At 41.0% G+C, this 15,686-nt stretch overlaps 1 protein-coding gene across 1 annotated transcript in view; it reads right to left on the bottom strand.

The window, feature by feature from the left end:
- The window catches only part of LOC142767619 (guanylate cyclase 32E-like), a 52,954-nt gene that overhangs the window by 33,057 nt on the left and 4,211 nt on the right, over positions 1–15,686 (bottom strand). The window contains exons 3-6 of the mRNA XM_075869654.1: positions 12,293–12,392; positions 10,197–10,266; positions 6,998–7,103; positions 2,761–3,012 (exon numbers count right to left, since the gene is read on the bottom strand). Of these exons, the coding sequence (XP_075725769.1) occupies positions 2,761–3,012; positions 6,998–7,103; positions 10,197–10,266; positions 12,293–12,392 (528 nt within the window). The remainder of the gene's footprint in view (positions 1–2,760; positions 3,013–6,997; positions 7,104–10,196; positions 10,267–12,292; positions 12,393–15,686) is intronic.

Below are 15,686 nucleotides of genomic sequence, written 5' to 3'. Positions count from 1 at the left end.
CCAGCGTGAAATGCGACATGCTGCATTTCGCGCCGATGCATTACCCAGACAACACTGCGTCTCCCTTTTTTCGTGACAGAGGAACGCCGGACGCGCTGAAACGCGCATGCGTCAAAGCAACATAGCGTGGCGCGCGCCCGTGAGTAGATGGCAGGACCGGCGCCTGGCGTGGCAACACCGGCGTGACTCGACGAAATGAACGCCGGCGAGCACGTGCTCCGCGTCACGTCAAAATGTATTGGCGCCTTGACTGTGGCATGTAGTCATGTTCTCACATGACACGCATCTCATTAATATCATGTCTGCACCAGCCACATACATTCGTCATCCATTGGCGTTACGTAATACCAAATTTGGCATATCTGAAGCTAGCGAAACTGCCGCAAACGCATTCTTAGTGTGGCATGTAGTCATGTTGTTACATGACACGCATGACGTGATTACCATGATTGGATGTGTCATTTTTCTATGTCGTCCATTCACGTACCGTAGTACAAAATTCGGTATAAGTGAACATAGCGAAACGGCCCCTGGCACATCATGAGCGTGGCATGTATTCATGCTATTGCATGACACGCATCTCATGATTATCATGTTTGCACCAGTCACATACCTTCGTCATGCATTCACGTAACGTAATACCAAATTTGATATATGTGACGCTAGCGAAACATCTGCAAGTGCGTCATGAGCGTGGAACGTAGTCATGTTATTACATGAGACGCATGTCATGATTTTCATGTTAGGGTGTGTCGCTTGTGTTCGCCATGCAATCATGTCATACCATACCAGTTTTGCAACATGCCCTGTGAGCGAAACCACCGCAAGAGCTGCAGGACCTTAAAATGTAAATCCTGACATTTATGACATACATATCATGAATTTCATGTTATGACAAATCAGATGTGTACTTCATAAAGTCATGGTATGCCATACCAAGTTTGGTATTGCTACCATTACCGAAACGGCCAGGAGAGCAAAAAGTCGTAGGCTGCTGGATAGATAGATAGATAGATAGATAGATAGATAGATAGATAGATAGATAGATAGATAGATAGATAGATAGATAGATAGATAGATAGATAGATAGATAGATAGATAGATAGATAGATAGATAGATAGATAGATAGATAGATAGATAGATACGCTCACAGTCACTGAAGTTCGCTAAGAAATTTTTCGAATTTAAAATGCGAACGCACTATCATGTAGGGTAGTGCAACATACGCTACTACACTACTCACCACCTTTTGTGATATCATTAACGTCATTTATTGGTCGTGTGGTTTCATCTTTATGGGCTCCTAACGCCTCAGCTTCATGGAACACAGGGGAGTAATGCGTGGCACAGTGCAACGTGTTGGGACACATGTCAGTCTGAATTGCCTTGCTGAAGAAGCCTGCGTTTGAATAGTCTGATGTTTTACCGCGAAAGCTGTTAAGAGAACGCAATTATTATTATTATTATTATTATTATTATTATTATTATTATTATTATTATTATTATTATTATTATTATTATTATTATTATTATTATTATTATTATTATTATTATTATTATTGTTATTATTATTATTAAAGTGCCATAAGTAACGCCTCGAGAAAAAAAGCGTCTTATAGTACCTCGGTTTTCTAACAGATATGGGGAATCATGTAGAAGTGTATATAATCCAAAAAAATCAATTCACTACCTGAAGAATTTTTTTCAGCGAGTTCAAAAAAGCAATCAAAGAAAATACTCGCTGAGTTGTAAAATCAAATAGTCTACTTGGATATCACGTATGCTCTGGGTTCCTCCTTTGTTCTTCTTTTTTTATTTGCTGCCTGTAAAAAGCCATGGTGTCAATCATTAGTACTTTTGTTGGCAAAAAGCAACAATGGTTTTTGTTACCTTGTGTCCACATCGCTGTAACCGGCTCTGACGTGCCTAGTCGCACAAGCCCTTGGGACTTTGACAAGCCCGTTTCTTTGTATTTCTTAAGGATGTGTACAATGAATTATTATTATTATTATTAATATTATTATTAGTAGTAGTAGTAGTATAAAGTAAGGTATTTATCTTTTATTTCGAGGTTTCTGGCCCTCAAATCTGCAAATAGGTGTATATCTGATGACTGCTGAAAAATTTGAAACATACTGGTGAATTCAGTGTCTACTAATGCAAAGTTTAGTTCTTAATAGATGCCAATATTTCAACAACGTGGGCAGCAATGCAGTAACGCTAACATTAAGTTAATGCTTTTTTTCTTTGAAAAGGCTATACAATCATTACAACACTAGCCACGTATCGTAGTGTGGCCGAGCGGCGAGTGTGAATGCTACATATCACGTTGGCGCAGTGGATACTGATGTACGGGACATATTTGAGATAAATGACGCCGTCTGTAAACGACAGCTTGTGAATCATAGAGCCCATGGTAAAAAGGTTCCGTCATTTAATCGTATCTAACACCTAACTGGTGGCCTCAGAATGTTGTAAACAAAATGAAATTCGCTTAGAGGAAATAGGTTATGATTTTTTGTGCCATAAAATAAAAGGAGAAGCGCTATAACCTTTCGCAAATATCGAGACCCCTAATCGCAAAAAAATAGCTCACGTGTCATTAGTGCGAAATTGTTATGCGAAACATGCTACTTCCTGAAAACTACAAAATGCGACTTACTTTGACTGACATAAAAAAAAATCGGAACACTGGGGTTCCCAATGGCGCCTTTCTCTCTGATAAATCAGGACTGTCAACTGCTTTCGTATAAGCAAACCTGTATGAGTTCCTTGCGTATGCTGCGTGTTAAGTCGACGCTCTTCTTGTAGACGTGCTTGATGTGGACAACGTTCCCCTTGTAGAAACCGACGCGGCCGCGCCCTGCGGCCACCGTTGGAGTCTCGGTATCCGGAACTGTGTTCGCTGACCAAACCCAGGGAGCGGCACTCTGCAGCCTCCTCCGCAGTTTGAGCAAATGCTGCTCGTCCGGGAACGCAAAACCAAGGCGTGTGGTCTCCAGCATGCCACGCTGTCACCAGAAACCAGAGCACAGAGGATGTGTGAGCGAGTATGTAGAGAGTTGTCAGGCTACATAAGTGCACTTTGTGGCAAAGTTTCTGATCTAACTGATTTGATATGTGAGATTTAACGTCCCAAAACCACCATATAATTATGAGAGACACCGTAGTGGAAGGCTCCAGCAATTTCGACCACCTGGGGTTCTTTAACGTGCACCCGAATCTAGCACACGGGCCTACAACTTTCCCGCCTCTATCGAAAACGCAGCCGCCACAGCCGGTATTCGATCCCGCGACCTGTGGGTCAGCAGCCGAGTACCTTAGCCGCTAGACCACCGGGGGGGTGGGGGGCGTACTCACTTCCTGCTAGCCTGTTTGATACATACTGAGAAGGCGATGCTTTAACGTACATGCTACTCCGAAGAAAAGAATATGATAACAAACTGCGTCTCCAACATCAATCAGTGAGCGCCCGCATGCGTTCTTATTTTGCGACTCTCCAACGACACAGCGCAAGCGTTAAGGGTTTTGCATAATATTGCAGCAATGTTGGGCGCCAAAAACCTTGCTTGACGCGTGCCACATGGGGCCCGATTCATGAGATGTAACTCGTGACGCATCTCACCGCAGCACTAAGCTGTGCTTCAAAATTTTTTAGTTTGCTACCCACAGCGCAATCAATATATTCGCAAGTAAATAAAAAATAAACGATGAAATTGTTGTCATCCAAACTTTGCAACGGCTACCCTTTTTCACTTGATTGTTGCAAATTAGGAATCGAGAAACAAAATAGCATATATACATATATATTGTCCCATATCGGTAGGTCAAAAAGTTCCCATTTGGGCAGAACAAGAACACAGCCACTTTGCACACTTTCAACTTAATGCGCATAGTGATCTTTATTGTGGCTTCACTTGTAATATGAATGAGCACATCACCACCGTAATTTAGTTTATCATGTACATATTTCCAAACAACTAAAACGTTCAAAAGAATGCGTTAAAAATCCAACAAAACTAAACTCGCATTATATATATACGTTGCATATCAAGTAATGTAGGCTTAGAAAAAAAATAAAACAGCAAGAAATGTTCACAGAAATAAGCGAGTTCAAAAAGCAAATTTAACAATAAAATATGTACAACCCCTAAGCTATCGAACTATATCAAATCGAAGTTCATTTTTCATTTAGGAATACAGAAATAAAGGACTGTGGAAAAAAAATGTGTGTTTTGAAACAGCTTGACTAGTTCACAGCCGCATACAAAAATTGCAGCAAAAAATAAATACAATGTAAAAATTCGGATAGGCAGCAGCATTGCGGTAAACAGGAAAATATAACACCTTGCGGGTAGCGCGCCACCACCACGCATACACAAGGCAGTTGTGACTTAACAGTAGATTCAAAGCAATATATTACACTGTGTAGAAATTAAACATGATAACGCAATTGTCATCCAGAAACAAGATATAAGGCACATAATAAATACATACAAAATGCATACGTTGGAACATTTTAAACTATATCGATCATAATCTCAGGAGTACCTATATGTGATAAAAGCGGAAATATATATAGGAGTTATTTTGTGACCAAAAGGAAAAATATATAGCTGAATAATTCCTGGAGGTCGTGGTAAGAACAGATGAATAAATCAAAACCTTTGAGATCACAGTGTTTCAAAAGAGCTGGAAGAGTGCAAGATAAGCTGTATGCCCGAGCTTATGTCAACCTCCCATTTCTCTCCATGACGGGTGGGGTACTTTTGATTTCTTGCGCGCAGTTTGGCTAGAATGCTTACATTTCTTATGTGCCTGAGTTTCCGATCTAAATTTTCAGCTTAATGCATAACTGTATAGCTGCTGCAGCTTAATTATTTCTTAGCTACAAAGTAAGGGTCTAGAGGATGCCACAAAATGAGCAAGAAATATATGAATAATACAATGAACAAGAAGGAAAATCTGGGCTATTGTTGGTGATACTTCGTTTTTTTTTCGATAGCTCACAGCCTAAAAAGATGAAGACGCAGACGAAGGATAAGACAAAATAAGTGTCCACTCTCAATTGAAGTTTTTAAAAAAGTCGTGTTATTTTATCTTTCGTCTTCGTCTTTCTTACGCTGTGAGTTATCAAACAAATGCCTAATATATTTTTTCTGTAGCATGTATAGTTTTTCAACATTAGTAGCCGTCATCGTACCCATACCAATTGACAATAGTTTAAATGGGAGGTAAAATATTTATTTAGTAAAAGCCTAATTTTTTCTGAAGCAAATACTGAAGTTGACTAAAACACCTGTTACTTGAAATAATTTTTGCAAAACATATTCCACATGATATTCCAGGTCCTGTTCTTTAAAAAATTGTGCCATGACATACCTGAATTTTATGAGTACTCAAGTATTAAAGCATGGTTAAATAAAATAAGTTTGTTATTAGCTCGAAATATAAACGCTTTTGTACGGTTTTCGTTAATACGCATACCATTTCCTGCTGACCATCTGTCTAGCGTTATCATTGCTGTGAAACAAGTTTTTAAAAGCTCGTAATTGGCATGACCTGAAACAAATAGGCTAGAATTATCAGCATATATGATATAATTGGCCTCGTTGGAAAGATTTATGATATGGTTAGGATATATGCTAAATAGTAGTGGTCCCAATATGCTCCTTTGTCGCACTCCACATAGTACAGGGTGCATACTAGAGAAAGAGTTATTTAAGGGTAAAACATGTCGTCTGCTCGATGGGTAAGCGCCCATATGCGATAGAGCCTGGCCTCAAATATCATTGCAGTGTAAGTTTTTAGCAGTATTTCATGGTTAACTAAATAGAAGGCCTTGAAAAAGTCAACAAGAAGGCCAAGAATGAGTGCCTATAAGGTTACTTTAAACTTACTTATCAGAAATTTACTATAATTGAATAATCAAAACACCCAAGAGTCCCGCTAAAGCCAGAAAAGTGGTCAGGAGAAACAACCACTCAGTTTCATATAATAAACTGAAATGAATTAGCACATCAGCAATTCTCTGGGTAAAACTGGTTTTCTTCAAGCAAAAAAAAAATACAGTGACTATTTTCATTTTCAAGTGAGAAGAAAGAATTTTGTGTTCATTCATAAAGATGGCAGAAAACATGCGAACAAAGTAAGTTTTATAGCATGTCTAACAAATAAAAAACGGTAGGTAAACCGTTAGCAATAGGATCCAATTATCACAGAAGAGAAGGAACAGGAGGGAAAGAAAAGGCAGGGATGGTAACCAGTCTGGAGTGACCGGTATGCTACCCTCCACTGGAGATAGCAACGAGAGAGTTTGAAAGATCGAAAAAAGGAGTAACTGTTACTGTAAAAAATGACTCACACACTGCCTCATCGAAAGACTGCCCTCGAATTGAGAAGGAGCGCGCGGTGCTTAAGCAAATGGTCACAGACAATTCGACCCACAGGGATGCTGCCGAAACAGTTGGGCGTCGGCAGCGGCATCGGTGCCATCGTTCGACCTCAAAAAACTGTGCAAGCTCGAAACGTCAGCGCCACCTCTACTGCTGCACCATTAAGTCAAGCTGCACCAGGACCAACAAATTTGAAGCAGACTGCGTAGAGGACTATCTCTCCAGAGAAATGGCCTATTCTTACAAGTAATCAGCTAACCATAGAACGTCAGAAGACCACGCCCACTGAGGCGTCTTCACCAACAGCTGATGACACACATAAGAAAGTTGGCAAGGTCATAATTATGCTTCGTTCTCTCACGGATGCCATCTGGAAGATTTTGTGGGAGATGGCGACAACGTCTGCTCGAAGCACAGTACTTGAATCGCTCGAGTAAAAATATGGCTAATGATCGCCATCATTTCGAAGAAGTCAAGGATGCATTATCGTAGAGATATCAATTAGTTACTATCATGTGCTAATGCTGGTGCGAATGAAGTAAGTTAAATAAAAATCAGTGTCATGCTTAAAATTTTGTTGCAATACACGCCGGGAACTCACGTTTGTGTTCTGGAAACTAAGCTCTGAGTTGGTGCGCAACACGACCACTTCATCCATGTCCACTTTCCACAAGAGGCGGGCCAACTTGTACTCGTAATGGTAGTGCCTGCCCGAAAAGGTGCATAGTAGAAAGAAGCAGAATTAATAGAGCACTTTGAAAATGAATAGCTTTAATAATGTTTACGCTTCCTTTCTTTAATGAAGTGCACCCTTTCAATATAACTAAAACTTATTGTACCCCTAACTAAAATCAAACTATGCATGAAGAGTTATAACGAATTGTAAAGGAGACAGGACCTGCAATCACGGAAAGAAGAAAGAAGTTAGAACACCACAAACGCCTACTTACAAGTCAGGGGTTAGTTTCCAATAGTTATTAGTAGGCATTTGTGGAATCCTGACTTATATACTTCTTGCTTGCGTGTTTGGATGCCCTATTTGGTGCGAAATGAATGTAGCTTTCCCTAATTTTAAGCTTCATGAAGAACATATATGAAATCGCACTCCAGATAAGCATTATCTCGACACAAGACGAGTCCTTAAACGTCCAAATGCTTTCTAGAGCTCAACTTGCAGTTATGCAGCGACAGTTGCTTCTGGGTGAATCTGCATACTTTCTACAGTAAGATTATCGCATTACATATTGTAGAAATACAAACAAATTTACATTTCATGTTGCACCTAAATTTAAGCCACCGATGGTAACGCTGTTTCTCAAGCGTCAAGATGATGTGTTTATTTGTATTTGAAAGCGAAGGCAAGAAGTTCGCGTTTTATACAATCATGACATTTTGATTTTCTAATATGATTCTCGCTTTTTTGTGGACGAATTATTCATATGTATGTACATTCCCACCCATATCCTAACAAGAAAGGCTTATTATTACAAAATTTTCCAAGGCAAAGTTCACTTTAAATGACAGTGGGGCTTCTAGGGATGAACACTGGTAATCATATAGGCCCTCATGGGCAGCGTGATTGTTTGGTTACTTGCAGTAAACATTGGATCTTAAACATAGAACGCAGGTGTTCGAAATTGCTCTACGAATATTACCAACTATAATGAATACTAGCAATTGTGATTCATAGCAAATTATAAACAGGTTCTCTTTCAGTCATGGTGTGTACAAATGGAGACGCCAGCTTTAATGGCACGTCACGCACCACGTGTTTCATTGAAAGCTTGAAACTTCGTATCCACATTTGTGCAAGTGTTCTCAGTGAAGCAGTGGTGATCGTATAACTTCATTATGGTGCGTATTGTTGCAGAGGATCTCTTCTCTGGATGCACTATCATGTTTGACGATTGTTTGGCGTGACGCATTCCGAGGGCACCGTGAAAAGTATTTCTTTCTTCGCTCGAAACAAATGCAACCAAAAAACAACTGTGGCACTTTGGGCCACATAGTGGAATTTTTAAGCAAATACTGAAGATGTCTGATTTAAGAATAACTGGATACTTACTTGAACATTTCTTACATTTAATTACCAGAATTTACACTGAACAACATTTTTTTTATTTGATTACTTAGAATGTAATAGTGAGTGCCTTGGAATTATGCCAAGCGAGTTTGACGCGTTTCTGACACCGCATCGTAATTCGTGACTGAAGAGGATACACGTTTTGTACAAAAAATAACCTCATTTCTAGCAAGAGCGTAATTCTTCTTGAAAATATTAGAAGAAAAGGACAAAATTTCCAAATTGAGTTTACTGAAGCGTTTTGTAGCATCATGAACCTAAAGACAGACGTGATTTTAATTTAACGTGTTTTACAAGGTTGAGCAGTTAACAAGAAATAATGCGTGCATTCGTTAATCCCACGCTAAATATTGCTGGTGCATTTTTTGTCTCCCTCCCCAACTTCAGGCCACCTTGCTGTTTTGGTGATACAAACGTTGGCCACCGAAATTGGCGTTGACAACGTATTGGCATCGTAGTAAAATTTACGATGTCTATCTTGACAAGATAATCTTGCCCTATTCTCGATTTCTGCATAGACAGCGTCGCGACCTAATTATACAACTGTTATAGCCTAGGCTATAACGCACATCATAAATACGGGTGACATAGAGAGTAATAGACAAACAGAGGGTCAGAGGGTTCTGTTTGCAAAGCAGTACGTTCTCTGCCATCCTTGTTTGTCGTTAGCACTGCCATAAGCTTTCTCCGCGGACCAGTATGCTTACCAGTGCGTCCTAAATTTAGAATCTTTGTCAACTTTTCAACGGAAGCAGAGCCACAAATGTGGCATAAATTCGATGATAGGAAGCAATATACTTGCGCTAATCTGGAATGGTTTCTCGTGATAATGCCAACACACCCTCTCCCTGTTTTTTTTTCAGCGGCGTCCTACTCATTGATTATATGTTGGTTTGCCCAATCCAAAGAAAACTTTAAGAAGTCACTGTGTTTTCTCAGTAATCTAAATGCGTAATATCCCTACGCACGCTGTTAAGATAGATGATACTGTGAACATTATTAACTTGTATATCTTAAAAAAACTAGACACCTGGTGACCACTCATTTACCGCTTTGTAATTCGTGTCAAGTGTGTTTTACATAATATACATTAACATTTGCTATAAATGATATTATGAGTAACAATATCAGTAATAATAACAATGTTAATACTGTGTAATAGTTCTAAAATTTATATAGCGAACGTAGGTACTGAAGAAAAATTAAGAATGCTTTCTACTGGACTCTTGTCTGCGGACAAAGGTGCCGCTGCAAATAAAAGACAACCTTACATATATACACCTAAATTGTGCAGTTACATTTTTTCACAAGACAAAGGTGCCTATGCAATATAAGTAAAAAAACATTCAAGTATGCATAGTCAGAACAGCTTCAACAAGGCGTTATGCACGAACTGAAAAATAACGCAAAGTAAGTGTGTTGATATGTTTACACGTGGCGGTACGAGCCTCAGTGATAATTTTCCGTGCAAACACTTCTACCAATCGGCTCTTTCTCTTCGAAGCTACAAAATAAGGAAGACTAGTGATCATTGTTGATAACTCTGTTTTTGTCGTAGGTAGGAAACGTGGCGTCTGATTGTTCTTTCTTTTCTTTTTTTATACTGCCCCTGACCGGATGTGCGCATTAGGTGAGCAAACCGAAAACGTGATATTAGTCTCGACAACATAAGAGTCTAGTCACATTTTTGTCGCGGTATGCAGTATGGCACACCCACCTGAAAGCAAAGACACCCAACACGAGAACCACACAGGCGCAGGTGATGCAAATTACAAGGACTCGCCAATCTGGAAGAAAATATAGAAAATTGGGGTGATGAACGCCTACACAAGCAAAAATGAGCAATAACAACAAGTACTCGGTCATGTAAAGCAAGATGGCCGAATGAATTCACTAGCTTGGTTCAATTGTACATGGTTATATATATAGTCACAAAAAATAAATTCTCATATAGAATCTACAATATGTAAAACACGCTTAGCATGAAATGCTAGTGATACATGTAACTTGCAGTGTGAGCGCCCGTTACTGAGCACCATATTGCCAAAGTTTCGGAATTCCTCCCATATGGAGGAGGAAGGAGGAGGAAGAAAGTTTAAGCGGAAAGACAGGGAGGTTAGCCAGTTCTTAGACCGGCTGGCTACCTGGTGCTGGGGAAAGGGGTGAGGAGAATGAAAGATGGTAAAAAGAAATGTTGCCATAAGGCACGTCAATTAAACATATACTTCTTTTCACATATGAAACCACAGATAATATAGCACGGACATCAAGTTATAAATAAGTAAGGCGATGTAGCTTCGCTAAATATTCTGTGGTAAATGATCGTACATACCTCCTACATAATCAACACAAGGTGGCATAATTCTGATACAAAAGTTCCACTTTGGATTCTTTACCTTCAACATTTTTTAAAAGATAACCAAGACATTCCAAACTTGTTGAACAGTTTCAACTCAAACACCTTTGTAAATTATCCAATACTCGATATTTATCATTTCGTTAGCAGGCAGGCCTACGCCTTCCACACATGCCAACACCTGTGACAGAAATCTACACCTGCAGTTCCTCTATCCTGCTCTCAATGTTGCTGTTTCGCACTGGCGCCCTTCTCTACGGTCGACCACTAACAGCACCTAGCAGACACCAAACACCTTCGAATGAATGTAATGATGGCGTAGTTCACTATCACAATAATATGTTTGTTCACGTCCCTTTTGAATTGGGATGGTGTCCAGCACGGCACTAGTCTGCTCGTTGCAGCATATGTGAAGCCGCCTAATACGTTCTTAGGGAGTTAGAGCGAATAGCGCCAGAGACGATACTGTAAGTTAACAGCATACTAAACATCAATCTAGCATAAGGTGCTTTATTACAGGCAAGTTCAGTATACGCGCCAGCTCTGCCCACAAGCAAACGAAAACCGCGTCTGTGCAAAGACAGAGTGAAGATCATCTTATCACATGAGATGATGCTGTACTACCTGTTCTGTTCGTTTTTCCGTGAAGCGTTTCAGTGTACATTGCATTTGTGTGCAATAAACCAGTGGATGTTAGTTTGGTGCCTGTAGTCTCTCTATTTTTTTTTACCTTCCCGTTTTTAGCGCTGTTTCCTCCTGTCCCAACCATGTACCAATCAGCCCAGTCAGGTGCACTTTTGCCTCATGGTTGTTGGAGGGCACGGTGAATAATTGATTTATTGATTAAAAATTATAATTACAGGTAGACTTCAAGGTATGCTGCTACGCTGCATACGTCAAAGCCTACCTATAAATATATTATTCCGTCGTAGTGCAGGGGCAAGGAAAAGTAGAACAATAAAAATACTAGCGAAGAAAGCACCTCAGAGATATCGGAGTGATGTTATAAAGATTTGCTTCACTATTTCGCTCAAATCGCTGCTTCAACATTTGAAAAAAATACACATATGAAAGTTGCTATGAATCTCCATTCTAGAGTTTTTTTTTGTGTGTGCGTGAAATGTTGTTTCAGCTGCTGCGAATGTCTCCAGAAAAAACTTGTCTGCTTTTATTTTGCTTTTTTTTCACTCCCTCGCTTGGTCCTTTTCATCGTGGCAATCGGGGTCACTATACCCTTCCGGAATATAAGGGCAAATGTTGCTGTCCTGTCACAAAATACAACGAAACCTGGAAAACAGCATGGTCAAAATGACATCTCTTGTCAAGAGAGGTCATGCTAGCAGCAATACTTTGCGTAACTCTACCACCATTCCAACGGCAATATTTCACTTCTCAAGGCTTCTATCAAGGCGACAGCGCCGGAAGCGCTTACCAATCGTATGTTACCGTATACTCACCTTGCTTCGACGCGCACTTGTCGTTCTTGAAGCCACACTTGGGCTCTCCAACGGGTGGGGCACCGCCTAACCACGCAATGTCCTTGTCAAGCCGAAATACCTGCGCAATGCAAATATGAAAATAGATTGTCCATATAGTTATTCACTATCTTGTAAGAGTATGCTGGTTACAATAGGGTTTCTTGTGATCCAATTTGTGTTTTTCCTGTCAAAGCGAAAGATTATGAATGCTCTTTTGCGTATATATGTGCTTATAAGTGTACGTATAAGTTTGTGTACGTCAATGTAAATGAAATGGTCATCTCAGCACACCTGCAGTTCCAAGTCGGGTATTCAAACCCGACCAGGGGTGTATGCAGAATATTTTTATACGCGAAGCATTTCTTTGCGTACTGCAAGCACATTTGTGATCTATCTATCTATCTATCTATCTATCTATCTATCTATCTATCTATCTATCTATCTATCTATCTATCTATCTATCTATCTATCTATCTATCTATCTATCTATCTATCTATCTATCTAGCCCCCTACGGCTGGGCGCTCTCGTTCTCACCCCTAACTTACCAACTTTAAGGCAAACACACATAGGGGAGACAGGAAGTTGCGTGGAACGATGGAGGACGACAAGAACAACAAGAGAGAAGGCAGGGAGGTTAACCAGGCACATGCCCAGTTTGCTACCCTACGCTGGGGGAATAAGAAGGGGGCACAAAGATGAGAGAGAGAGAGAGAGAAAAGAGAAGAAAAAGACAGGAAAAAAAGGGCTGACGCGTATGCAGCGGCGGCACTAGACAAATGTTGAAGCTGTTCACATAGGCATGTAGTCATCAAAAAGCACAAGACGGCTTTGACTGCTTTTTGAGCCGACGAAAGGCGGGAACGGTGTTCCAGGAGCACCTGCATAGAGAGTGGTCGATCATATAATTGTCGCAATCTGTCCGGAATCTTCTGTCTTTCAGTGGCAAATCAAGGGCAATGGCTTATCAGATGGTCGATGTCTTCTTCGGTGCCGCAGACGCCGCATTCCGCATTGTCGGCCCATCCAATGAGGGCTGCATAGACTTTTGTAAAGCTGACCCCCAACAAAAGGCGATAAAGAAGCGAAGCTTCACGTCGAGGAAGTCTGGATGGAGGTCGAGGTTTCAGTCGAAGGTTTATTTGGTAGAGCCTATGTCTTATGCTTGGGGTGTTTCCCTCCAGCAGACACAGACTACTTGCCAGGTGACAAAAATACTTTGCAGCGTCAGTCCTTGACAAAGGAATTGGAAGGGTGCGCTCTTCTTTGTGTGAAGTGCAAGCCACGTTGTCTGCGGAATTGTTGCCACTGATCACACAATGGACAGGTAGCCACTGAAAATTGACCTCGTGACCTGTTTCTCTGGCGTGGTGAGGAAGCTTGACAACCTCGTAAGTTAACTGTTCATGGCAGTCTCGTCGAAGGCCTGACTGCAAGGTCTGTAGGGCCGGTTTCGAGTCAGAAAACACAGCCCATTTACTCGGTCTCTGGGATTTGATATACTCTAGGGCGCCACGAAAAGCTGCAATTTCTGCCGCCGTAGACATAGTGACGTGTGACAGCTTGATTCGCAGAGTGATTCCTCTAGCTGGAATCACCACTGCACCGCCAGAACCAGACGCTGTGGTTGAACCATCGGTGTGTATGTGCACGTGGTTATTGTACATTTCGTGCAGGAGGTGCAAGCTCAATTGTTTTAGGGCTGACGAAAGCGAATTTGATTTTTTCTGTGTGCCTGGAATAAAAGACGTACTTTCGGAAGTGTCAGGCACCACGGAGGATACACCAATTTCTCATCAGGCGCAAAACCTGACGTAAACGACGCACGATGTGCACAGACAAATGCACTAAATTTCGTGCGGGGCCTCTCAAAAGCAAGGGTTGCCAAGTGGTGGGAAGGATTCCTAGCATGTTGCCTGAGGTACGTACGCATCGTTGCAATGGTGGGGTGCATCGTGATCGAGTAGTCCTATGCAATGGCAATTGTTTCAGCTGTCGAGGCACAGCGGGCAAACCAAGGCTTATCTTAAGCACCTGGGCTTGAATATTTTGGATTTTGAGCAGGTTAGTTTTGCACATGTTAGATATAACAAGTATGCTGTGCTGCAGGAATCCAATAAATATTACCTTGTAAAGCTGTAACATAGACTCGACAGACACTCCCCAGCTTTTCCGGCAGGAAACTTGAACAAGTGACAAATGGCGGTCAGCCGCTTTTTCACGTAGTTTACATGTGGGGTACAAGACTGGTTTCACTCGATTATGACTCTCAAGAACCTGTGGCTCCGGCTCCATGACACCAACTGCCCGTTAATTGATATGGCGTAAGCAGACATTGGCTTTCTGGTGAAATTATTATCATGTCATATCTTATCACGGTGAAATTATTAGCATGTTATATCTCACGTATGCTTTCATTTCACCTTGCACGTATTACTCATATGCATTTGTATTCATCCTCTGTCACGTGTGACTCACTATTTTACATTTTTATTGTGCAGCCGTGGGCACACAGCGTGCTGAAGACTGTATGCGCTGGCGTCTGCAATGCCTTTCATCCGTCTCTTTCATCAGAGCAGCTTCAGAAAGACTGTGCGATATGTGAAGGTAAAGTTACTTGTGTGTCATATTTTAACGCTTGTTTTTATATTAACGTCCACGTACTTGTCATATGTGTACATCTTCATCTTCTGTGACGGGTGCCTAACTGTTTTTACTATATTATTGTACGTGCAGCCGTGGGAACACAATAGGCAGGAGGCTGTGTGCGCTGGCGTCTGCAATGCCTGCCATCTATCGCCTCCGTCGGAGGAGCTCCCAAGGAGTGAACAAGATTTGACAACGAGGCTGGACATGTACATTTCATTATGAATTCACTTAATGGAGAAACTTCATCTGTATGTAGAAAAATATAAGATTTCGATGTCGCACTTTTGTCGTTCGTTGTTGCCGTGGCTTCGAAAGCATTTACACATAGGTGGCTAACTACTTTTTCGCGTGTTCTTTTCTGCGCAATATGTTGCTTACTGCGCAGAAAAACAGGCGAAAAAAAGTATTAGGCCTGGCGGAAAATAAACAAAAAACAATGTTTGAACTGGGGACAAAAAGTTCATCCGATTGTAGTATTTGAGTGGATCAACCGTTCGTCCGGCAAGGTGCAACTGTGAGGACTAACGGTTGCCCGGTAAGGTGTAAATATGGAGATCAACAGTTGCTCTATAAGGTGCAAATGTGAGGACTATAATTTAGTCCTTTGGGGTGAACTGCGGGACTAACGGTTACTCAATAAGGTGTAAGTGTGTGGACTAAATGTTAGTCCCTTGAGGGGACTAACTGTTAGAGCTGGTGCCGTTAGTCCTAAAAGGAATAAATGG

The sequence above is a fragment of the Rhipicephalus microplus genome, chromosome 7 (genome assembly GCF_043290135.1).
Source record: "Rhipicephalus microplus isolate Deutch F79 chromosome 7, USDA_Rmic, whole genome shotgun sequence".
NCBI classification, from domain to species: Eukaryota; Metazoa; Arthropoda; class Arachnida; order Ixodida; family Ixodidae; genus Rhipicephalus; species Rhipicephalus microplus.
The sequence above is the reverse complement of the archived record's forward strand: the minus strand, read 5'-3'. Positions and strand labels throughout refer to the sequence as shown.